General features: G+C 39.4%; 1 protein-coding gene across 4 annotated transcripts in view; it reads left to right on the forward strand.

Annotated features, from left to right (window-relative positions):
- The window catches only part of NELL1 (neural EGFL like 1), a 292,042-nt gene that overhangs the window by 54,534 nt on the left and 212,833 nt on the right, over positions 1 to 24,675 (forward strand). For all 4 annotated transcript variants that reach the window (XM_055722936.1, XM_055722933.1, XM_055722935.1 and 1 more), the window contains exons 5-10: positions 3,712 to 3,808; positions 9,676 to 9,748; positions 9,995 to 10,077; positions 15,426 to 15,560; positions 16,426 to 16,528; positions 19,959 to 20,032. In XM_055722936.1, the coding sequence (XP_055578911.1) occupies positions 3,712 to 3,808; positions 9,676 to 9,748; positions 9,995 to 10,077; positions 15,426 to 15,560; positions 16,426 to 16,528; positions 19,959 to 20,032 (565 nt within the window). The remainder of the gene's footprint in view (positions 1 to 3,711; positions 3,809 to 9,675; positions 9,749 to 9,994; positions 10,078 to 15,425; positions 15,561 to 16,425; positions 16,529 to 19,958; positions 20,033 to 24,675) is intronic.

Genomic DNA, 24,675 nt, shown 5'->3' on the forward strand with positions numbered 1-24,675 from the left:
GCTTCTCATGACTTCTCTTGAGTCCTAGGCCTATTCCTTCATGGACAGATCTACAGTGAAGAAAACCAACCAGTCCCTTACACACATATGGCATAAGGCACAAACCAGCCTTTAACTGGGGAATCCTGACCGTGTGTCCTATGGTGCTTTCTGAAGAGACTCTGGAAGGACAGTCACTACAGCCTTTTCCACATAGATTGAAAGTCTTTGTTAAATTGTCAGAAAAGACATGATAAACCACTTTAGCCTGTCTCTGATTAGTCTTCCTTACTTGCTGTTGTTGAACCGTCATATAATGATGTCAGTTAGATTTTGGCATTTTTACATGTAATTGCAGACATATACTGTAGAGTTGCTTTAGAAACTTTAACTAGGCTAGGTGAATAAAAATCAAATGTTCTTCAATAAAGTAGTGTTGAACCTGGCCAGATTGGGATTTTGTCTGCTCGCAGAAATGGAGTTCTTTATGGAATATTGACTAGCCTTTTTATGAGATTAGAAAATTTTCCGGTGACAACATAATTAACCTAAGCCATGAGTGAAGGTATGTTATATATGCAAAGAGAAATCCCTAATGTGATAGTGCAATTCGGTGATTGGTTTTCTCAGGGAGCATGTCAACTCTTTGTTCCTTTTTCAGCATTTTGCACAAGTTTTGCATCTGAGTAGATCTTCAATTTTGCATGAGGTATGGCAGAAGTGGTCTACTTACACCTTAAAATATTGATAGAGAGGGTCAATGCAAAATTCCTATAATTCTCAAAACATGGTTTAAAAGAATATACTCTTGTTTTGCTGTTGGAACAGGTAAAACAGCTCAGCATGGTAATTTTATAGATAGTAAGAACTAATTAGCTAGTGGAGGCAGGAATTTCCTAGAGCTTTGAATGTATCATGTTGATGAAATGTGATGAATTAGGGCTGATGATAATTATGATAAACCCGAGCAATAAAATCATGAGTGTTAGAAGTTGCCTTTGGACTCCTGTACTCACATCCTTATGCTGAAATTTTCACATACTTATTTTGTTCTTAGGTTTGAGATAGTTTTTGTTGTTTCTTTTTAAGGAAATACTAAGTTTGCCTCTAGTTTTTTAGATTGCTTCCATTTGGTTTTCACAAATAGTTTCCTTCATTTCTGGATAGGCAAAAGTTGGTGGAATATATAAGACTCTGTACTTTGATAGAATTTTTTTATGGACCTTTCTTGAAGTTCTTTAATACTGGGAGGTTATTCTATGCCTCTGCAAATGTCTGAATTTTCCAATAACATGGCATGGTGGGTTTGACCTTGGCTGGAGGCCAGGTGCCCACCAAAGCTGCTCTGTCACTCCCATCCTCAGCTGGACAGGGGAGAGAAAAATGTAATGAAAGGCTCATGAGTCAAGATAAGGACAGGGAGATCACTCGGCTATTACTGTCATGTGCAAAACAGACTTGACTCAAGGAAATCAGTTTAATTTTTTACAATTCAAATCAGAGTAGGGTAATGAGAAATAATCTCAAATCTTAAAATACCTTCCTGCCACCCCTCCCTTCTTCCCAAGTTTAACTTTACTCATGATTTCCTTTACCTCTTCCCCACAAATGGCACAGGGGGATGGGGAGTGGGGGTTGTGTTTGTTTCATCATGCGTTGTCTCTGCTGCTCTTTCCTCCTCACACTCTTTGTCTGCTCCAGTGTGGGGTCCCTCCCATGGGAGATAGTCCTTCATGAACTTCTCCAGTGTGAGCCCCCCCCAGGTGGGTGCCGTCCTTCAGGCCCAGCCTGCTCCGGCGTGGGCCCCCCTGGGTCACGCGTCCTGCCAGCGACCCTGCCCCAGCCTGGGCTCCTCTCTCCATAGGACTGAAGGTCCTGTCAGAAGCCTGCTACAGCATGGGTCCCCGTGGGGTCACAGCCCACTTGGGGCATCCTGTTCCCTAGTGTGGGGCCCTTCCTGGGCTGCAGGTGGGGATCTGCCCCCCCCCGATAATCTCCATGTGCTGAGGGGCACAGCCTGCCCCGCCGTGGGCTTCACCATGGGCTGCTGGGGAGCTTCTGTTCTGGCACCTGGAGCCCCTTCTGCCCAACCTTGGTGTCTGTGCAGTTGTTGCTATCACACGTTCTCATATTTTCACTCTTCTCTTCTGGCTGCTGTCGTGCAGCAGACTTCCCCCGCACCCCCCGCTCCCCCCTGCCTTTTTAAATATGCTGTCCCAGCTTCTAGCAGCTTCTCATAGAAAGCCACCCCTGTAGCCCCCCTGCTACCAAACCCTTGCCATGCAAACACGATACATGTGGCAACTTACAATGTGAACATCAATGATTGCACTTGGTGGGCCTGTGCTAGAAAGATCTGGAGTGTAAATGGGAAGATAACTGTGCAGTGAGTTGACTGAGTTGCATTTTTCTTTTGTGTTCATTTTTCATGTTTGTTTTAAAGCCATAGTTTTAAAGAAAAAAATATATTTATCCCTTTTAACCGTACAGATAATTTCACCCCTTTAAGCTACAGGTCTTGACACATTCGGAGTCTTTTCTGTTGGCTGTCACACTGGTGTGATTACACAGCAATGCATGCACCCCGCGAGCTGCACAGTAATGGAAATATATTTCGTCATCGTCTCAATAATCCCTATTAAGCATGCTGCTTTTGTTATGAAGCAGTGAGTTCATGGCTCCTACCAATCTGACATGGCAATATGAGAATCCAGGGTCAGTAGCTTTGGTCTTGAATTTTTCATTTTCTAAAATGATGCTGTTTTTGTAATAGTCTGAGTTCCTGAAAAAGGTGTTATGGAAACTTCATTATAGCTTTTTAAAAATAAACAAGTAAAAAATTCCAAGTGAAACCTTTTTAAAACTCCAGGTACTTACCTTAATGAATTTAAAAATGCTGTGTTACAGCAATTTTTCATGAATTAATTTTAGATATTTGGTATGTACATTACTGCATTCTTGTGCAAGTTTACAGTACCTAAAGTTTGCTTATTGACCTCGTGTTACTTGTTGTCATTGTTATTACTTATTGCTATTATTTCTAGTTCCTTGAAGAATAACCAATAAATTGTCCCTGTAGTGCTAGGTACCAGACATACGTAAAGAGGTCCCCTTCTGTACCAGATAGGTGCTAGAGACATGGGCAAGCTGGATGTGCCGTAGTGGCAGCAGGCGTGAGCACCCTGGCCAAGTGAATCCAGTTACAGCAGCAAATGTGGGAGAAGTGGATAAAGGTTCAGGTGCAGGGATGAATGACATAAATGTAGAGACAGGCCATAGATGGAGAGATGAAATCAAGTTTTTTTTTTGTGGAGTCTATTCAAAATTCTAACCAATCTGAAAATCCCGAAGGGTTGTTTCTCTGATTGGATCTTGTGTGTGACTGCACTTTTTCTCCAGAATGGGCAGTTGGGTTTGAAGGACAGCCCTCAGCTAGCATGATGACATTTTATTGTTTTCCCTGCTATGGTGAGTTCTTTAGCCTAGTGCTGCACGGTTGCACAAGGGGAGTTTCAGTTCTATGCAGTCTTCTTATGTTAGTGATTTCAACAGTATTTTTTTTTTCTTTTAAAGTTATAATATACCTTCATAGCTATCAATGATAAATACAGTGTTTAATGAAGAAAATATATTTTTTTTGTTCCTTTCCATCTTTTATTGTTAACTTATTTGACTAGGAACTTTTCAGAGGAAAAAGAGGATTCAAGTAATGTCAGTGTATTTCCTCTACAGGATTTATGAACGCATCATTGATCCCCCAGAAACGAATTTGACACCTGAAAGCAATTTATGGCTTGGACAGAGAAACAGAAAACATGGCTTCTTTAAGGTAAGCAGATATGAAATTGCACGTACAGAAGGAAATTAATGAATAGCCCAACAAGATATTTTTGATCAGTTGTCTTACGCTGCTGAAACCTGATTTGTTTGAATTTTGGTAGAAACCATGGACTTGGGATTTGAGGCAGGTCCAACACTTAGAGAAAAGGCTCTCTTTCTGCAAGTGAGAGTATTGTAATCACTGACTGCAGTGCCCAGTACTTGGGGTTTTTGTTTGGTTTCCTTACTTTAGGTTTCACCTACCTGCTGTGCTCTGGCACTTCATGAAACAACCGCTTTGCTATGGTCTCCTGGCCAGATAGTGGTGGTCTTAGTCACTCTCAGAAACCATTTCCTCCTTGATTTCTCATGCAGAATAGCCTCATCCTTCTGCGGTATGCCTTGGGTGACTCTTCCTTGTTTGCCCCTGTCAACACTGACTTCTAGCGTAGAGGTCTTCTGGCTTGTGATCCTTCTGGCTTTGGCAGATACTCGCTACTGTATGCAGTGCATTTGCCTTGCCGCAAAACAGTAGATTTTTCTGTTCCCAGTGTACCTTCCTTCATTTCATTTTTTCTCAGCTAAGTGTGTCACTGTGTTTCCCAACAGAGATTGAACAGTGAGTCACCGAGTTTTGTTTGTGAGCTTCTTGGTCCTCTGGAGCTTCCATTGCTTTTGAACAGCCCAGGCTAAAAGGCTGGTAGTTGGCAGTACTCGAGCTCCTGCCTTCTGGCTGGAAAGCCTGTCTTTTTCTGTGTAGGAGACTGCCCAAGACATCATCATTGAGTAGGCCATACACACATGAGTAACTTAGTGGAGGAAAAAGGGGATTCAAGTAATGGCAATATATTCCAGATTCAACTAACGGCAGTATATTTCCAGAATTGCAGTTTGGACCTACAACTTGTAAAGCACTCTCCTGCATGTTTTCGTTCATTTTTTTTTGCCCCTGGTTGGGCTATATGATTTTCTCGTTGTGACTGAATTGCTGAACCAACCAACAAAATCCACCAACAAATGAAAACCACCCCCTTCCACCTGAAAATTATTTCTTTTACTTTGTAAGGAAGCTACAGGAAAGTTTCTGATAATTCTTACAGTTTTGGATAACAAGCCGTGGTGCAAGTGCTTGTCGGTGAAAGCAGTTATAGTGCAGTGATAGGCCAATCTGCTTATCCTCGATATTGGCATGGATTTGTTGCCAAGGTGATTTGCCACCCACTCAGTTTCCCTTTGAAGCTGTCAGTTCATGAGACAATTTTACAAGTTGCTGTTTTTCTGAGGACCTCTCCTCAAAGTCCCCAGATTTCAACAAGCTAGAACAATTATTTTGTGCTAAAATTAGTGGAGCATAGCAACTAACAATTTTAATTGTGAAACAGAAGTAAAAGCTAACTTCTAACTTGAATGATGGTCCTGGAGTTGCTCTGAACCTAGTGTTTCTCTGAACCTAGAGTACATTTCATCCTCCAGCAGCTGAGCTGTCACTGTGAAGTGAAATTGATAATATTATTTCATTCTACAGCTGTTGTTTTTTTTTACCTCAGCTGATTCCCATAATTCCACAGATGGTAAACATATGTTTATAGCTATATGGGAAAAAAAGAAGTTATATTGGATTCGCCCGTCTTAAATTCTTATTTTATGCAGGCAGTCAGAGCCTCAGAACTCTGGGATATTATATGTTTGTAAATTAATATTTCTACATGTTAACACTTTGGAAACAGCAGGGTAGCTAATGATATGCTAATGAGCTGACAGTTTTTATTGATCATAATGAAAGTCGACAAGTGCCTTACTTTGCTTTATGCATGCTTGAATATTTTACTAACTTTCTTAAGGGCAGAAATATAATTGGTTGTTTTTTTTTTAATCCTGCTTGAGAGATTCAGAAATCTTACTTTTTTTTATATTACTCATTGCAAAAACTTGGGATTTTGCCAGTTTGTAAAGAGTACACATCTCTTTCCGTATATTTACATGCTCAGCAGGACCTCCCTTTCTTTTTCAGAGCAATTTGTTTCACTGTTTTAGCATATAAAAAAATAGATCTATTTTCCTTAATGTAAACAGAGATCTGCAGGGAAATAAGAACGTTAAAAAAGAATTAGCATTTTTGTATGTGTGTTGGAGCCGTGATAATATATGTATCTAAAAGCACTAGTTACTATTCTAAGTATCGTCTTTGCCGTTCCAAAATTTTCTTTCTTTAATGATAGGTAATTGTTACGTCTCTCCATAAATGAATAGCATTAAAGCACATTTTGAGTCATATTCTCATGCCTATTTTAGATCATAATTCTTCAGAATATCAGAAGAGGAAGGAGGGGATATGATATGCGTAAATCACTGTGGCTAGTTGCTGCCATTTTTCTAATTTATGCTTTTGTTCCACACCCTATTTCGCAAGTAGCCCTGCTGTGTCTATCTGTGGCCTTGCTGGGGAGCGGAGTGCTCTGCAGCACAATCAAGGGAATTGAAGGCTCGCCCCTTACAACTAGTATCTATTAGTTGTAACTTCCCTGCTACAACCAAGCATTCAGAGTTCAGAGAAGACAGAATGGTTTTAGGACAGTAGTGGTGGGAGCAAGTGCGGTGCAGACTTAGGATAGCCGTCTGTTTGCTTTGATGGGGAATCTCATGAATTACTGCCTTCAAAAGGTACATGCTGACCCTTCAGGTTTCTTTATGTGGCCTGAAACCAAGATTTGTTTTAGGGCTAGAGAATATCATTATAATCAGATTAGGAAACCAAAGTAAATGCAACTGAAAAGAGGAAGAGTGATAGCAGACATTCCAGGAACCCTCACTCTAGGATGGATCTGATTGCTGTGAGGATCAGAATTATCTGCAAAAATGATTTTATCTCTGGGGAGAGCCCTGCCCCCTAAGGCTCTCTCCGAAGAGCTGCTGCAGTAATGAGCTTATTAATGCATTGCTGACTAGGTGATTCATGTCGAAAGATGGTAATTTTCATATCTGCCATAGCAGGCTCCATTGACCCTGCTGCTGTGTCTGGGGATTGTAGAGTAGGTGCTTGAGAAGTATATTGTTATTTTTACTGCACAGCATCATATGCATACTTGGTATTAGGTATTAGGTAAATACAGTGCCCAGGGCAGCTGTTCAAGTGCCTTGCGCGGGGCATGCCTGCCCTGTGTAGAGGAGCACAGTGCTGATGTGGGGAGATCTAGTGGTGCTGGTATAGCATTGCCTGGGCCCAGAGTTTCAGGCGTGTCTGCCAGTGCCTCCGTGCAGAGCCATTCACCAGCCCTGGCTGATGCAGCTTGCCCAGCTGTGTAGCATGCGTTAGCTCTGTGGGAGAAGTGGGTTTTAAAGAGGATGAAAGGCAACGGAGGAAATGAAAATGCAGAAGTGGAGAGCTCATGGAATACAGGAGCCTTTTCACAGAATGCAGGAGTCCTCCTCTATTTAATACAGACATGAGAAGGGCAATAAATAGGGCTTTTGTATTACTTCCTCGTGGGATGGGCTTGATACTTAGCTCTGTGGGCCTGAATTTCGTCTTGTAGTTGGTAATCTGCCTGTGCAGATGAAGGCTTTTCAAGCTAGTGAGTCCTGATGATGAACTGAAGCTTTGGTTGCAATTAGCCAAATGCCTTAATGATAATATAAAGTTGATGTCTGCTCGGGAGGGGAAAAATGGAAAGATTTTGACCACTGACGTCTCCTTGTCAAGGTCAAATCCTGATGTCCTTTCACAGAGTGTGGACTGAAGAATTCCCCCCATGCCAAGGAGAACCAGGGCCCTGGGCCTCCCCTGGGGAGCTGTGTGTGCCTAAGTCTCCTTGGGCTGTGGGTGTGGAATGCTTTTGGCAGCCTAAACTTAATGCTGAAGGAGGCATAGTCCAAGTTTGTTTGTGTGTGTTAGAATAATTATGGCTGTAATAATTGTTTGCTTATAATGAAATTTTTCTATTAAAAAATACATCAGCAAAATTTCTGCTCTTTGAAGGTTCACTTCTATGTTTGATCGTATTAATTCTGTTTCATAGGATTTATAGACTTAGAAGGCATCTGTGTTGGTGAATTGAAGTTCATATGTTTTTCCGTGGTAAAAGATACAAAAAATAGTTGTGTTTCCTCTTCAGGATGTACAAATCTATCCAAAAGACAATTGAGTGGCGGGGCTGTGATGCAACAAACATACTTGAAGTTCAATATGCACTTTTAAACTAAGGCCAAGGAAGATGTAGTGTCATTTCTCTCTGGGCGTTGTCTTGTTAGGTGTGTGATAGGGTCTGGTGAAACTTTGTCATCTCTTTCGCTCTTGGTTGAGCTTTTCACTGGAGAGGCTGAAGCATCGAAATATATTTTTATGCCTCACCTTTTAATTTCTTGCTGATGACTGCTAGCAGAAAGTATGTGAAATGGCTTTTGGGATGTTCTATTTCCAGTGACAGTATTACTTCTCATTATTATGATAGTTTCATTATTCTCATAGATGAAAAGGTTAATAAATGTATATACTTCTGCAAGAAAGACAGTGTGATCTGATTATGTCTATTAATATTTTCAGTTCATATTTGATCATGAAACAGTAAGCAGGAAACGGTGCTTGCTGATTACCTTCTGCTGTTTTGGCAAATGAACACATAAATGTTAAATGTTACATGTTACTTACTGTACTTGCCAGGCTTCAAGGGCTATCTGAGGCCCGTATTTTATTTATGGATGGAGTTCAACGCTTTGAGCTAGTGACCATGTACTCGGTCTGCAAAATTAATTCTATTGCAATTTAACTAAAAATTAAAACATAGTCTTACAAATCAGTAATTTATTAGATAACGTCTGTGATGATAAATTTCCTTTCAAATTGAAGAAATTCTTCTGTATCTGGGAGGGGATAGAACAATGCCACATCATCTGATTAACAGTCAGGGAAAGTGCAAGTAGCAGCACTAGAAGTCCCTTGTGTTCCCTTGCTCCTCTCTCTTAGTGACCTTGACATTACTAAAGGTAGTGGATCTTGCAGAGTATGTATGTTAAGCAGTCAAAGATGGAGCTGGAGCTTTGTACTGAGCTGAAAAGAGCAGACACAAGCTTCAGCACTTTCGAGGCTGAAGGATCTAGGGTTCTTCAGGACCCAGGTGTGCAAGGATACTGCACAATCCTTCATGTCTGCTGCTTCTCTCAGGGACATCCTTGCATGTCAGAGACAACAGAAGATGCAGCCCGCACTGGACCTTTTGGTCCTCCCTCTCTCCAGTCCTGCCCAGTTCAGTTTCTCAGCCTCATACCGCCAGCACTTAGCTGGCTCTGACCTTGGAGACCTGATTTCTGCCAGTCCTGCACAGGGGATCTTTCCATCTGGCTGTGTTAGAGGGGATTTAATTCTAACTGATGGCATGTGTACATGAGCTGTCTGTTGAGATACAAAGCTAGTAAGCTAAACTAAACCAAACAACTAAAGTGTATCTAGTACAAGAGGTGAGTAAAAATCTACTTCTCTTTTCATAACGTTTCATTTCAGAGATTTAGCCAAAGAGGACTGTGAAGAGCATTGCTGTGTTTCCTTTTTGTCTTTTAGAAAAGTGTGCCATAGGCTTGAGTAATGGATATTACTTAACTGCTTTTTCACCAGTCTCACCCCAGTTTAAGACACCTAAGCAGCTTATATTTGGCAATTGCAAAAGACGAAGCAGTATTATTTCTGTGTTTTATGAAAATTAATATCCAGGCACACAGGAAGAGAGGAGTAGTTGTTGTATTTTGTCTGTGTCGTTATTTTCCTCACAAGAGGAGTGAGCTGGTCAGTTTTTTGTACCCGCTTAAGAAATGACTTGTGAAACAGCTTGTACAGAACTAACTGAATGCTTGTAATCTGTACTACCAGTTTTCTCTTTTTTTACAAAGGGTGTTATTCAAGACGTGAAAGTCATCTTTATACCTAACGGTTATATAATGCAGTGTCCTAATCTGAATCGCAGTAAGTAGCAATCTCTTTATTCTCTCCATTTTAAATTTTTCATACAAATGACTTCCTTGTTTTAAAAAGACTACTTTCAGGCTTGTCATTTTAGCTTGTGCTGAGTTCCAGAAGGCAAAAATTCTTTGTAAACAGATTGCATTTTATGTTCAGATAAATCAAGCCTAATATACTGTTGGTTACTTATGGGTTATTGTGTCTTTCCTTCTCTTCCTTTCTGTTTTGTTTTATGCTTCCTTTATTGAGCATGCCCGACCTGCAGTGATTTCTTAAGTCTTGTGCAAGGAATCATGGATTTGCAAGAACTCCTGGCAAAAATGACTGCAAAAGTAGGTACCTGAGCTTTTTTGTCAATTGTCCGTTTCCTTCTGTGCTAAGACCAACATGAAAGTATTTATTCTGTTTGCAGTTATTCTACATTTTCATGGTAGAGCCATTTTATTTTCCTTCTGCCAGTAGCCCTGTCTGCAGGGGACTTACAGATACAGCTTCACGATGGATGTCACTTCAGCCTTACACAGATTCTATTGTCTGCCTTACTATTTGTGAGATACTGACAAAATGTCCAGGATCTGATTTTTTTTTTTTTTTTAAGAAGCGTTAGCTTGGCTTCCGTTTTTGTGCTGAGAGTTAAATGCAGAAACAAAGGAGTGAAATCCCTCAACAATTTCCTCACTATTATGATGCTGTCAGAGGGTGCATGTTTGCCTGTGGGAAGTCCTGCGAAGTGTTCAGGACTGCCACAGTCTCTTTCCTGGGAACCAAAATGAGGCCCTAGAATGGAAATGCCTCTGAGGGTGATGGCTGTGCTGATTTTGGCATCATCTATGATCAATGGTTTTTACCCATGTAAAACTTAGCCCAGCTCCAGGTGGGATGGGTGGTGTGCGCTTGCGTTTGTTTTTTATTTTTCCCTCCCTGCCCAGTTTGGATTGTCAGTGGGGTGAATTGGAAGCTGTAGTGGTTTTTCTATTAGGGATTTTGGAGATCTTCAGGCTTTGCTCCTGCAATATACAGTCAACCTCAGTGTTAGCCAAGGCCCTTCAATTAAGACTGTGGTGAAGTTCTGGAGTAGAAAGCTGTGTTTTAGAGGTGCCTGAACCCCTTATGTGTGTTAAAGGGCAATCTGTAAACACTTTTTGAGGTTAATGTTGCTGAACCATCTGGTCTGTGGTAAAGGGCAACTAATTGCATCATCTGAAACAGCACTTAATGTGTTAATAACTTAACTGCAACCAACCTGTAGATACCTGTAATCCAGTTAATAAACAGGAATTTCAAAATAGAACTTGCACAGTAGTGGTACTAGCATAAAAGCATTATAGCTTCTACTGTGCTGCTTTTTAAGTGTTCTTTTCCTTCCTAGTAGGAAAGGGGAAACTTGTTTTTAGAGAGTGTGCACATTATACTGACAATCCACTTACTCAGCTGACATGCTTTGGACAGGCTGATTCCGAATGCGAAATGTGAAGCTTTTAGTTCAGTTTGCTGCTTGTACTGTGAAAGAGAGGCAATTATTTTGAGCCCTGCTGGTGGTATGAGCAAGTTCCAATTATGCACTGTACTGAGTAACTTGCTTTCTCTGCTGTTAATTATATTTTTGCTTGCTAGTGCTTTATGAGGAGAAGCAAATAACACTGTATTTGTGCTGCAAAGACTCTGTGCTTCCATAAAGTGGTGCTGGGATAATCCTTCATTGTGAGTTCCTTTTCTGTTACAGCAGCGCACTGCCCGTTTCATTGCAGTTACAAAAATATTATTGTCTAGGAAGAATGCATGCAGCAGGAAAGGAAGTTAATTTGGTAGACAAATGCAAGTTGAAAATGGGGGGACTTGAGGGAAATCTTAAGGTTCTATCTGCCTTTTCAACCCTAGCCACAGTAGCCAGAAGTGGTACTAATGTAGATGCAAGCATATCATATGGGGATGATACATGGCAAGGCAAAGAGCAAGGCTTAGAAGGGCTGTGCAGCTGCCTGCAGAGATCCTTTTAAGCAGGCGGTGGTCAGAGAACGGCTTGCTAATGTATATGAGCAGTGAACCCCAGCTCCTAGTCGTGCATCCAGAGATATGGAGCATGAATGTAACATTTTGGAAAAGTGGGCCCCATGGTTTGCTGTCCACTTGTTACTTTTAGGCTCCGCTATATCTGGAATTACAGTTTCTCACTCGACCTGTGTTTGGCTACAGCAGTGTTACAGTGTTGAATAGACCGGTGAATGTTGTTTGCAACAAATGTGTATGTACAGTTTATATAATGTAAAACTATGAACACTCAGACCAGGGCTTCCCTGGGAGGAAAAGATCAGGCTAGTGGCTTCAGGCTCCAGCAGTTTCAGTAGCAGCGCAAATTATGTGGTAGGTAGGTGGGAGAAGAGCGTACCCTCTTGCTTGGGCTTTGCCTCAGGGTCCCATGAGTCTGGTGCTGGCTCAGGATGGGATGTGGGAGCTATATAAGTGGCCCAAACCAGGACTGTCTGTAGCAGATTGTCATGGACTACTATGTACAGGAGCATCTGATCATGACCTGTAAAATGCCATTATGCCCTTTTCCTACCTATGTCTTGTGAAGGCATAGCTTTTAGAGATGAAGAAATGGTAGCTTTTGAAGCCTACTTTATTTCAGTCATAATTTGAACCAATTCTGAATCTATCCAGTATATATGCTTAATTGATTTAATCTTGTATCTTTAGATAGAGAGACACCATAGGTCAGTGTGTTAGAAATCTGCCTAAAATGTTAATTTGCTGCAGGAGAAAAGGGTCATGTTGTATTTCAGCATTTTCAACTGCCATGCTGGAATACCGTTAGCTCCCTTTTAAATAAAATGACTAAAATAATTCATGTGACTTGAACAATCTAGTGAAATCAGCTTGGGCATCTCATGCATTTCTCTGAGTGGAATATAATATCTTTTTTTGAATTATGGGCCCACACTACCATGTACTTTGTATTCAGATGTGCTTGTTACATGAAGACTTCCAGAACAAGACTTTCTCCTGAATCTTTGCTTGGTTAAGGTCAGAAAGGTTGAAGCTCGAGTTTGAGTAAACCCAAGAAAAATGAAGTGCTTGTGTTCATTGTTGGACTAGTTTATATGCTTTCTTTACATCATGGATCTAAATGGCCATGAATACTTCTACAAATAACATTTTCCTTGTAATAAACAACCATACATTTTTTACAGAAGTCTGTTGTCTTTCAGTTATTTGTATGGGCAGAGGAGAAGCAAGGAAAATGTTAAATAAGTTTTATGAATAACAGCTAGCTGAATATTCCTGAATGTTAAGAACTTAAGGTTTGGTTAGCGTATGGAAAATATTTGTTGTGTTGTGGGCTACCTCATTACTTGATTTCTATTCATAACCTAAAAAATATTTGAAGCTTGAGAATTTTCTACTGATGTTTTAAATGTTCAACAAATCCAGTTGTGTGCATTTGGAAGGATATTTCAGCTAATTTAAAGGAATTGTTTTATTGAGCTCAATAGACCTTTTTTAATTAAGACTTGAAGTATGGAAACAAACAATGTTTCTGATCACTATAGTATAGCAGGTAACAGTTAAATGTTGTTTCTGAACAAATTCTGTGGGCTGTGATATATTCATTGACTTGTGTGTATTGGGGAGTTGTTGCACGTCTTATGGTGATCTACTTGATTGATTTGCTATGTTTAAAGATATTTCTTAGAGTGGGGTAAATGATTTTAAAGTAAATAAAACTCTTCAAGATATTTTAAAGGACAGAAGTTAATAAATTGAAAATATTTATTCTCTTGGAACTTTTTTCTTTTTCTAGGGAATAATTTCTAGGACAGACAAAGGATAATATCAAGTACCACTTTCAAATTTGGGTATTTGTAAAGCCTTTCTTATCTAAAATTTTTATAGCTCATTTATATGGAAATGTTAATTTAAAAAAAAATGAAAAGCAAGATATGTAAATAACGTAGAAGTGTAAGGCAAATCAAACACCTTTTTACAAAACTGAATATATTTTATATACCGTAAATGTAATGACTAAATACAGTAACATGAAAAGGGTTTCTGCTGAAAACAAGCAGCTCAGTAAGACGATAGATTTGCCTCTGAAATGTGAAAAGCAGTTTTGAAGTCACCAGATCATGCTGAGTCTGGGGGAGATGAGTATCAATCCCCTATTATCCCAGAATAACAACTTAAGAAATAAAAAGTTTTTATTCAAGGCTTTCTCTCATGAGGACTGCAGAGGGGAAAAAAACCCCCACAAACTCACAGAAAGTGGCCTAGCATTTCTCTTCTTGTTCTTTCCCCTAAATAGTTGCTCTTTTACTGGCAGGAATGAAAAAAGACATATTAGAGTACTTCCATTTAAAGTGGATGGAATTTTAGAGGATAGAAATAAATGAAATTGGGGTATACAGCATTATATAAAAAATACTTACAGCACTGTACATCCATTTTTTAATAAAACTTGCTACTATTAAAATGTAACAACCTATAATGTAGGATAATAGCATCATATTTATAGCAGAATAGAGTATGCCTTTATCTTGTCTTACGCTAAATTTAGGTAGCCTTACTGTTTGCAGTGGCTTCAGTGTGATGGCTTATCTGCACAAGACAAATGTGAATGTAAAAAGTCAAGACCTTGAGAAAATCTTACCCAGCTGGCACCAGGGTAATTTTTAGAGCAGTTGCAGTTCTGGGGCCCGTGGAATGTGCGTATTTACTTCTAAATATTAAGCCTGTATTTTTATTTATTTATTTATGGTATCAATAAATGGAAAAGTAATTTTGCGTGCTCTTAGGGATCAGAGATGATGGCACTGGGTACAAGGTGTGCATAGACGGGGGTTGATCCTCTCTGGAGGATAAGATAGTACTTTGTATGAAGGAGAGGTCTGTAATGTGGCTCGGGAGAGGGTGGTTCAAAAAGCCTTGTCTATTTCTCCTGCTAAATGAATGTTTTCCCCACTTATTACTGCATAGTATCCCATCAGTAAACACAGCAATTGCTAGCATGCGGATGTAATACTTGGAAAAGATGTATCAGTTTTATCTTCTTGATACATGATTTAGTGGTTGGAATGGAGGAGGCAGTGGAAAAAGCAAGGAGTGTAAGAGCTAGCCACTAGTCAGGGTTTACTCCAGGAGTGTGGCTTCTCCATTAATCGCAGTCTGGGAATATTTTGTGCAGCATTAAACAAAAGGACTTTCTTTTCTCTCTAAATCTTTCTTGCTATTATAAGGTTAAACCTTTTGAACAGAAAGTATCATTATGGCTGATGCTTAGCGGTGATAAGGTAGGGATGATTAGGAAAAGTCAGTCTGCCAGTCTTCATGCTTTTTGACTTGTATGGAGGTTGATGAGCATTTAAGAATATTTTTTTTAAGAACAGTTGTAGTTTATGTAGTTTTGTTAGAGTCTGGACATGCCTGAGGGGATCTTAGTGGTTTTGTTACGGTACAAGAGAAAGTTGCATGAGTCAAACTGCTGTTAATTGGCATGGATAGCTCCATCAAAGTCCAAGGAGTAGGGTTGGCTTGTACCTGCTGACACTGACTGGTTCAGTGTTTTGAAGGCTGAGGTCAAGACTTTGTTTGGCTAAAAATAAATATACTGCTTTCTCATATTTGCTTTTTTAAATCATGTGGTTGAATTGCAGAAATCTTATCAGGTTACTTTCATTTATAGTTAAATTATGCAGAAACAAGACTGAGTCAATTGGAAGACTGTCATTGTGAGAAGACTTGTCAAGTAAATGGATTGATCTATAGAGACAAAGACTCATGGGTTGAAGATGATCACTGCAGGAACTGCACGTGCAAAGTAAGAATTTCTAAAGAGCTTAAGGAATAGGACCTAATTAAAATGTGAAAATGATCTTTGAATACATAACGTTAACTGAGAATTATGATGTTTTTAGTATGCATCTAGTGACAGTATGAACACAAGGGAGGGAAACAGTAAAATAAATAAATAAAAAATTGATGTTGCTTATGTGCGAGCTTCATAAATAAAATCTGCTTTCCCTTGACAGTGCTTTCTTATTTGTTCTAATTATATCTGTGAGGACTTCATGATTTTGAGGTGAAAGTGTGGCATTGTCTGTGTTTGGTTTGGAATTGTTTGCACTGTAGTAGGTTTTTTTTTTTTTTTCTTCAAAAAGGAAGCATTATCTTAATAGTATTCATAGATGCTTAGCTGCATCTTGCATGGTAACAACTTGCAGATTCTGTTCTCAGTGTTTATCACTCTCAGAAACCGAGGAACAGAAGAGAATTAGTATGTAAATCTTGTCTCTTTGAAATTATTTGATAAATATCTGAAGAGAGTATTTGTTTGCTCAAGAAAATAGAAAAGTGATTGTTAAAAATCTCAAAGATGATTGGCACAGCTTGCAGAAAGTGGTGCTTATGTTGTGAAGATGGGCTTATGTTTTCCACTTAATCTACTTTGCGAAGGGAGAGTGGGGTAAAGCCAGTAGTATGTGTCAAAATAGGGTGGTTCACCTTCAGATGCATTTTGATTGCAGTTTGTAGATGGATAGGACTAAACTTGTTAGTGAAAGATGGATCTGTAATCCCCAATGCTATTGTCATTTACTTAAATAGTTTTTGGTCTTCTGTGTGTTGTATAAAATGCTAATTACAACAGTCGTAGTTGAATTTTGTCTTAAAAAACCTTTGCTTAGAGTGGAGTTGTGGAGTGCCGGAGGATGTCTTGTCCCCCTCTTGATTGTCCTCCTGATGCTCTCCCAGTGCATGTGGAAAGCCAGTGCTGCAAAATGTGCAAGGGTAAGTATATCCCACAGACTTTTTTAGTTTTTCCCTCTCTTTAAGAAGAGTTAAACTTGTCCTGAAAGCGGGCACATTTTATAACGACTTTAATAGATCCTGGTAATTCACTTAACATGAGTCTCAGTGTCAAACTTGGTTTAAGGAGGAAATAAGTAATTGCTGCAAAACAAAGAAGCATTCCAAGTTTCTAAGATTCTCTTTTTACCTATTGTCAGTGTAAAATTAGTTGATCTACTTGTTTTGAGCTGGGAAGCCTTACTTGGCTTCAGCTTCTATCTCCTGTTGATGTTGAGGAGCGTCAAGCCTATGGTCTGAAGTTTCTGTAGAGATGAGTAACAAACTGAGTTGTTATCTTTTTGCCTATCTTTTATTTGAGTTTGGAATGTTGTTCTTCAAAATAAACATGACGATTTCAGACACTGGGTTAGCATCACTGTGTGGAGTGATAATTTGCTGTAATTAATTTCAAAATAATGAGAAGAAAGAAAAAAAAAGTAAGCTTTGTAATCAGTGTTATTATCAGCTTTCAGTTCCTTCTGGAAATGAAAGCTGTAACATTCCTAGAAGGAATATTCAGTATTTGTTGGCTTAATAGTAGTACAAGGGACAAAGGCAATTTATATGGAGACATTTTAGCTGAATACTGATGCCAGTCTTACCTTAAGAAGCACAAATTATCTTCCCCCTCTGCCTCTGTTCTTGGAGACTAGTAAGCTTCATGCATGAGCTTTTCAGTAATTCATTAAGACGGGGATCTTGTATTATTTTAAGATTTATTAGGAAAATAATAAGAAATTTTTTTAGCATTCTGTCACCCTTCCTCACTCGCTGAATTCATTAGTCCCACGCACAAATCTCCTTTAGCTGTGATCTTGCACTTCTGAAGTTTGTTTGTTTACCTTATTGCTCTCAGGTATATGTCAGCATGAGTATTCTGCTTATTAAAAGATGTTAATGAACACAGTACTTGAGTGTTAAAGTGGTCAGGCTGGCCAGTATTTTTTTGTGTCAGAATATTTTTATTTGTAATGGTGAGAGTCTAGAAAGTTCTTTCATGGAGCTGGATGCTTCTCTTGACACTCCTTTGCTGACATGCGTGTACGCACAATGGTCCAAATCTGACACAAAGGAATTATAAGGCACAAAATTGTAGATTCAATGTATATCCCCGTGAGTAAACTGTGTTCTTGTTATTTGTAATGGAAAGATGAACAATCAAACTTGCCTTTTGTCAGTGATTGGCACAAACTTGACTCGTTATTCTGACAAGAGCTCAGCATGTCAGTCAATGGGTAGAGATGTATGGAAGTTGATTGAAATTGATTGTAAATGCCAGCTCCTTGACAGAATGATGTGCTAGGACCACAGTCAGTCACTTTTGGGTAGATAGTAGTAATTGCCAAGGCTTTCCAAAGAGCTGCACTGCAGGTGTTAATTTCACCATGCTTTTCCTATTTAGCTCTGATAGAATCATCAGTTGTAATTTGCAGTGTCTAGGGACTATTGAATGGCTGGATTATTGAACGGTTTCCTGTCTTAGCTGAGGGTTAATGAACAAAGTAGCTGTAATGTCTTGTATGTTAAGGGTTTTAAAAATGAGACGGTTCTGTTTTGATCCCTGCCATCTTGTATTAGCCTTTCAACTACCATTTGAAAAAAGGCTATAATTTTGTTTAAAATCTCATAATTTTTCTGAGTGTGTCCATTCTTTGGTCAAAAGCAGTCATGTCAGGAGAACAGACAGGAAGAAAAAGGAAATTTCTCTAATTCATCTTCTTCCAAAAATAGTTACTGGAATTGCGAATTTAAACAAAGCTTCCTGATCTGAAGTTTTTTTCTTAAGTGAGATCACAACAACTCAGGCATAAAAACTAGGGCAGCTTTAGAAAAACGAAGGAAAGTAGGATACCAAAAGAAAAAAGCAAGAAAGAAGCCTGTTTTTAAATGCTTTGTTGATGATGAAAACTCAGCTGTTCTGAAAATCTTGGATTTTTTTCTTTAATGAGCATTTTCAAGAATGTAAGTTTAAACAAAAATGTCATTAGAAGTAAATTTATACGTGAAGGTTTATGAAGGTTGATCTCTAGCAGTCCTCTATGTTTAAAATTTGGGAATCAGACTGGCTATGACAGTTGCTGCTGTGCAATACTGTTGATATCACCCTGAAGAGGTACACATGCACCTCTAAGTGCTTGATTCCCTTACCTTTGTATTCAGGAGAGAAATTGAGGTAAAACAGTTGCTAGATAGTCTGTGACCTGTTTTTTGAGAACCGAGTACTTTGAACACTCCAACTTACATTGTGTATGTGCCTTGGCTCGGGAACCTTCTAAAGCTTTGTTCAGTCGCACCACAGGATTCATACCTTTCAGTTTTCTTTTCAGTGTTGTAGGTCAGAATGTTACTGGTCAATTGCAGAGAGAGGTGAAACACCACAACAAAAATTAATTTTATTAGTGTTCAGCATCGATCTTGTTAGTAATGTAGAGTGCCTTTGTGATGGATACTTGATTTGTGTCATAGTTCAACTGTTCTCTCTAATTAATGGATTTACTGTCTTCCTCTGGAATTGAAATTTAGACGTCTAGTTCCAAGAGGACTGTGATAGTTGCGGTAATACCTGACTGAGCTGTACGCTACTCTAGCCCTGCTGGAGGTTACCGCCTTCTTCACGGTGGCAGTCCTAAACTAAGCTAGTTAACTATGCCTTGAAATGTGTGAGGAGTGCTCATGTGTTCTAGTCTGTTGGTTCAGTTGTAGAGCTGGTTATCTTTAACAGAAGGATCAGAACTTCAGACAAGATTCTTTTTTAGTAGGAGCTTTCAGTTTCCTGGGAAATCTGCTTATTTCATATGTGCTTCAAGAATATTTTTTTGAAATAGATTTTTACAATTTGTTGACTCAGTACAGTCATTCACTGCATCTAATCCATTTTTGCAGTGCTCCAGCAAGTTGAAGAGTTCACCTTTGTGCATACAAAAAATGTGAAAGTTTAATTGAAATCTGTGCTTATATTATTCTCTTGATGATCAGTATGCTAATAAACATCTCCAGTTTTTCTAGTGAGTCAGGAAGACCTTTGGTAATGCAAAAACTGTAGCTAATCTACGGAATGTCAGTAATGAAAACATTTTCCATCGAATACTAATGAATTTGGTCCAGTACATACTGTCTTATTCCTGCTCTTTAGTTTGGGTGGAGGTGCTACTTGCTCTTAAAATGAATTCATTGTTAACTACTTTGTAATCATATATAATACTGACTTCTGATGAAAGCAAAATGCATCATATTTTTAACGTATTCATATTTTTTCAGTGTATGTGAATACTAGTTTTACTTCTGTGTTGTACCTTGCATTTGTTTACTACTTAAATACTGATTTAATTTATTTATTATTAATGTTCATACTTCTCCTCTCAAATTACAGCGAAGTGTATCTATGGAGGCAAAGTGCTAGCAGAAGGTCAACGGATATTAACCAAGAGCTGCAGGGAATGTCGAGTAAGTTTCGGTTGTATAAACTTTTCCTGTTTTTTAATGTATGTGTGGTGTTCACAAGTGACAATGATAAGTTAGTGCATTTCTTTAGGCTTCCTTCATGCAAATGTGACATCTGTTGTCTTGGAACGGTGACCTTGAAGTCAGTAGAAGCCACAAATACGAAAACAAGGCAGGAAAGTGACCCTTGCAGGGTAATAAAAACATGGGCAGAATTACTTGGAGGGATGTTTTCTCTCTTATCTCTGCTTTCATGAGGTCTAGAAAAAGGCAGCAGCATCTTGAGCCAGTTACTAATTTCAGCTAAATTGCTAAAATTTGAAGTAACCTGGCATATATTGTTTGAGTTACTCTAGATTTTCCCCAGTATTATTTAAACTATGCGTAGCTCTGCTAATAATTGAAGGTAAATTACTAAGTATTGAACTGGACTGGCAGGTTCTTTCTTGGCACGTTCATAACGCTTAGGCAACAACAGTCAGTATTTAAGAACACAGGTAAATGGAGGCTGTGTTAGACAGGAACCTTCAGGGAGTGTCAGTGAATGTAAGAGTATTGGAGAAGATTACAATGATTTGGTTATTGTTGTGCTTGTAGCTGAGTGTACAGAGTAACAATTTTATGTTCACTAATGGAAATGGACAATAGCTGGTTGCAGATGTTGTGAAAGCAGCTTGTTATGCAGAATTACTTTGCTGTTGTTGGTGTTCAGCTGTATAGGGATGCTTAACAGTGTATTCAAAAATATGTGGGCAAGGTTGTTGCCTTGAAGACAGACTAAGGTGCCTGTTATTTATTATATGACATAGAATGTTTGTTTGGGAGGGAAAGTGCTTAAATGAAATAAGATGAGAAAAGAGGGATTTTGACCTTAAAGTGAAACCAGAGAACGTGCTCTGAATTATGTCTGTGGAACTTCTCTGTGCTATAAATAAGAATGTTATATTCATCATTGTGAGTATGATTAGACATTCATGAAGATTAAAAGCAAATATTGACCATCAAATATCTGTTGTATTAGAAAGGACAATAATGAAAAGAGTTTTTGCATTTTATTTATTGTTAAAGCAAACTGATATTTCCTTTATATACTGCTAATTGTAATAATGTTTCAATTAGTATTATTTACATCTTAATGGAGAGTGATAAGTAATTAAAACAGCATTTTTGAATGCAATATCATGAAAAAAATGGGTCTGTGCCTCCAAAAAAAAAAAAAAAAGTTACAGCTGTGTTTGAAGAAGACGTCAAACCTCACTGGCAAACCTTGTCATTCTGACTCAGGACAGTTTCTAAGTGGGTGCTCACCTCTGCTTCTCTGAGATGACGTGTCTCCAGAACCAAGTTCATTCAATGTGTCTTCAGCATGACCTCTTAAAGCTGTAAACAAAACACCTCCTTATTTACTGCCTCGATTAGGAGTGCTCACTAAGTGAAGGATGAATGGTGGACAAGGTGCTGTATGAATAAAGGAAGGACTTTGTGCCAGGGGAATTACTAAAAAAATGTAATACAGTTTAATTTTCCAGGCTTGAAAAACACACATAGTTTCAAAACCTGATCTATGAAGGAATACAATAGAGGGTATACATCAACCGTCGATTTATTGGTGTTGATAAAGATGAAATAAAAATCTTGGGGAGTAGTACTTCTGTCTGTAAAGTAGGATATCTTTGTAGATGGGATAATGTCACAAAGATAAAGTTGAATTTTCACATTTCAGTTTTTATTTGAAGATGGATATTTTATTCTTTGCATAGGTACTGGTCCAAGCTTAAGAGGCTTTTAATTTCTGTATTTTTTCCATCCAAGGGAAAAAAAAATACTGATCCAGATAGATCAAAGATTTTGTCAGGCTGTGAGTGGTTTGTTTTTATTTCTGAAAACTAATCTAGACTAAAAATGTATTTATGATGCACATCCTCTTAACCATAAGCACAGATGTTTACTGATAACAGCCATTCCCAGCTGGAATCCTGGCCACAAACGCTCTCTAGGTTAATCTGCAATGACAAAATTAGTGCACAGGTTTTTCTAAGAATTACAGAATAGTTGAGGTTGGAAGGCACCCCTGGAGGTCCTCTGGTTCAATGCCCCTGCTTGAGCAGGGCTGCCTAGAGTCAGTTACCCACGACCATGTCCAGCTGGCTTTGGAATATCTGCAAGGATGGAGACTCCACAACTTTGCTGGGCAAGCTGTGACAGTGCTCGGTCACCCTCACGCTGAAGAAGTGTTTTCTGGTGTTCAGACAAAGCCTCCTGTGTTTCAGTTTGTGCCCATTGCCTCTGGCCCTGCCACGGGGCACCACTGAAAAGAGCCTGGCTCCATCCTCTTTGCACCCTCCCTTCAGGTATTTATATGCTTTGGTGAGATCTCCCCTGAGTCTTCTCTCTATGCTGAACAGTCCCAGCTCTCTTAGCCTTTTCTTCTGTGGGAGATGCTCAGTCCTTCACATATCCTCATGACCCATGGATGGTGTCTCTCCAATTGTTCCATGTCTCTTGTACTCGGGAGGCCAACACTGGACCCAGCACTCCAGCTGTGGCCTTGCCAGTGCTGAGTAGAGGGGAAGGAACACCTCCCTTGACCTGCTGGCAATACCTTGCCTAATGCAGCCCAAGTTACTGTTAGCCTTTTTTTGCTGCAAGCATACATGGCTGGCTCATCTTCAGCTTGGTGTTTGCCAGGACTCCTCCAGGTCCTTTTTTCCAAAGCTGCTTTCTAGTAGGGTGGCCCCAGCATGCGCTAGTGCATGGGGTTTGTAGTGGGTTTGCATGAGAAGGTTTTGGTAGCAGGAGGGCTACAGAGGTGTCTTCTCTGAGGAAATGCCAGAAGCTGCCCCCATGTCCGACGTAGCTGATGGCAGCTGGCTCCGAGATGGACCTGCTGCTGGCTAAGGCCAAGCCTATCAGCAACAATAGTAGCATATCTGGGATAATGTACTTAAAAAGGGGGACCCCCCCCCAAAAGTCTGTGGCAGCAAGAGAGTGGAGTGAAACTATGTGAGGGCAACAGCCCTGCAGACACCAGCCAGGGTCAGTGCAGAAGGTGGCAGGAGGGGCTCCAGGCACTGGAGCTGAGGTTCTCTGGCAGCCTTTGGTGAAGCCCACAGAGAGGCAGGCTGTGCCCCTCAGCCCATAGAGGTTATCGGGGCGGGGGGGGGGGGAGGGGGAGGGGGAATGACATTGAAGTCAATGGAAAATGTTCTATAACTTCTGTTGCGTTGGGAGTTTACTGCTCGTCAGCTGACTTTCTGGGTTAATGCTTCTGAGTGACATGATGCTGGTTCATAACTGCATGGCATGTTTGCCTGAAAAGGTTACAAGAATAAATTCCTCTTCATTAGTGCTGGGAGCAGGCAGTCAGGGTGCACCATACAAATCCTAGAAAGATGGGCAGGGCTCCACTGACTTGCAGGAAGCTTGGCCAAAAAGTTTTTCGTAAAGATAAGGAAAAATGTGGTTCCTAGAGTGACAGTTAAGGGCACCGTTTGGTACTTTCTCCTAAAAGGCTCATCGATAACAGCTAAAATGTGTGGGGGGGGACACATCACCAAAAAGCAAAAACCCAAAATAACCTTTTCTGAAATCTTGGTGTTATTTTCCAAAGCTGACATCTGAGATGAGCTGTTTGTGGTTCAGGTTTTCACTGCATGTAACTAATCAGGCTTATAGCCAATTCTTTTTTATGTACTTAGCTTTGTGATTAGTAGAAATTTAGTTATTTTGTTGTAAATTTTTTACTCCAGGTCTCATTCTTTGTGTATTGTATATCACAGCTGGAGTTTAACCTATTTATTCCAGAAGAATGTTGTTTTGACATCTCTTTCTGTCCGGATCCTATGGCTAGATACATGACTTGAGTATAAGAAATTACTAATATTTCTAAGACTGCCTGAAGCAATAATTTTGAAGTGGATAAAATCTGAAATTTAATGATGATAATTCTTGTAACTGGATCTGTACTAGTTCATTACAAATTGATTTTAATCCAAAGGATACTCAACATAGAAACATTTTAATTGTTTTAAAACTTAATTACAAGTATGTTCAATTTCATTTCCCAAGATGCACGTTCTGTGGAAAATGGGAAACTTAGGGAAATAAAATCTTACTGTCATTAAATTAATGGAATTCTCCATTTATGTGGGTTTTTTTATGTCCTTATGATTCTCTAAAGAAGATGCGAGCTTGGATTGAATTTGTCTTTAGCTTTTTGACTCATACTGGTCACTGATCTGACTTTGATATGATTTCTTGACTTCTTGCCACCTTTTCGACCAGATTTATTGTTGGTCAATATTTTTTGTCCATAGGTTGACATACTGTATCCTTTCTGCTGCAGTTGTCACGTCTGAGCTTGAATAGACAATGAGTTATAGCCAGGGCTTTTCCAGCTGGTAGTTTGATAACATGATAGTAAATGATGGCTCAGTGTCTGGTTCTTTTATCACCTTTGCTGCTGCAGTTGCACAGGCAACGGTGGGGGATTCCTCCCTTTCGCTTATGGAAGTGAGATCAGGAGGAGACCTAATACCTCCATTAACTTCACTGGTCTTCTGTGGGCACTTGTTTCAATGAAGCATGCCGTATGTGATACTGTAGGGAGCTGCTTTTTTTTTTTAATTATTTTTTTTTAAAAAAGA

The sequence above is a fragment of the Falco cherrug genome, chromosome 10 (assembly GCF_023634085.1).
Source record: "Falco cherrug isolate bFalChe1 chromosome 10, bFalChe1.pri, whole genome shotgun sequence".
NCBI lineage: Eukaryota > Metazoa > Chordata > Aves > Falconiformes > Falconidae > Falco > Falco cherrug.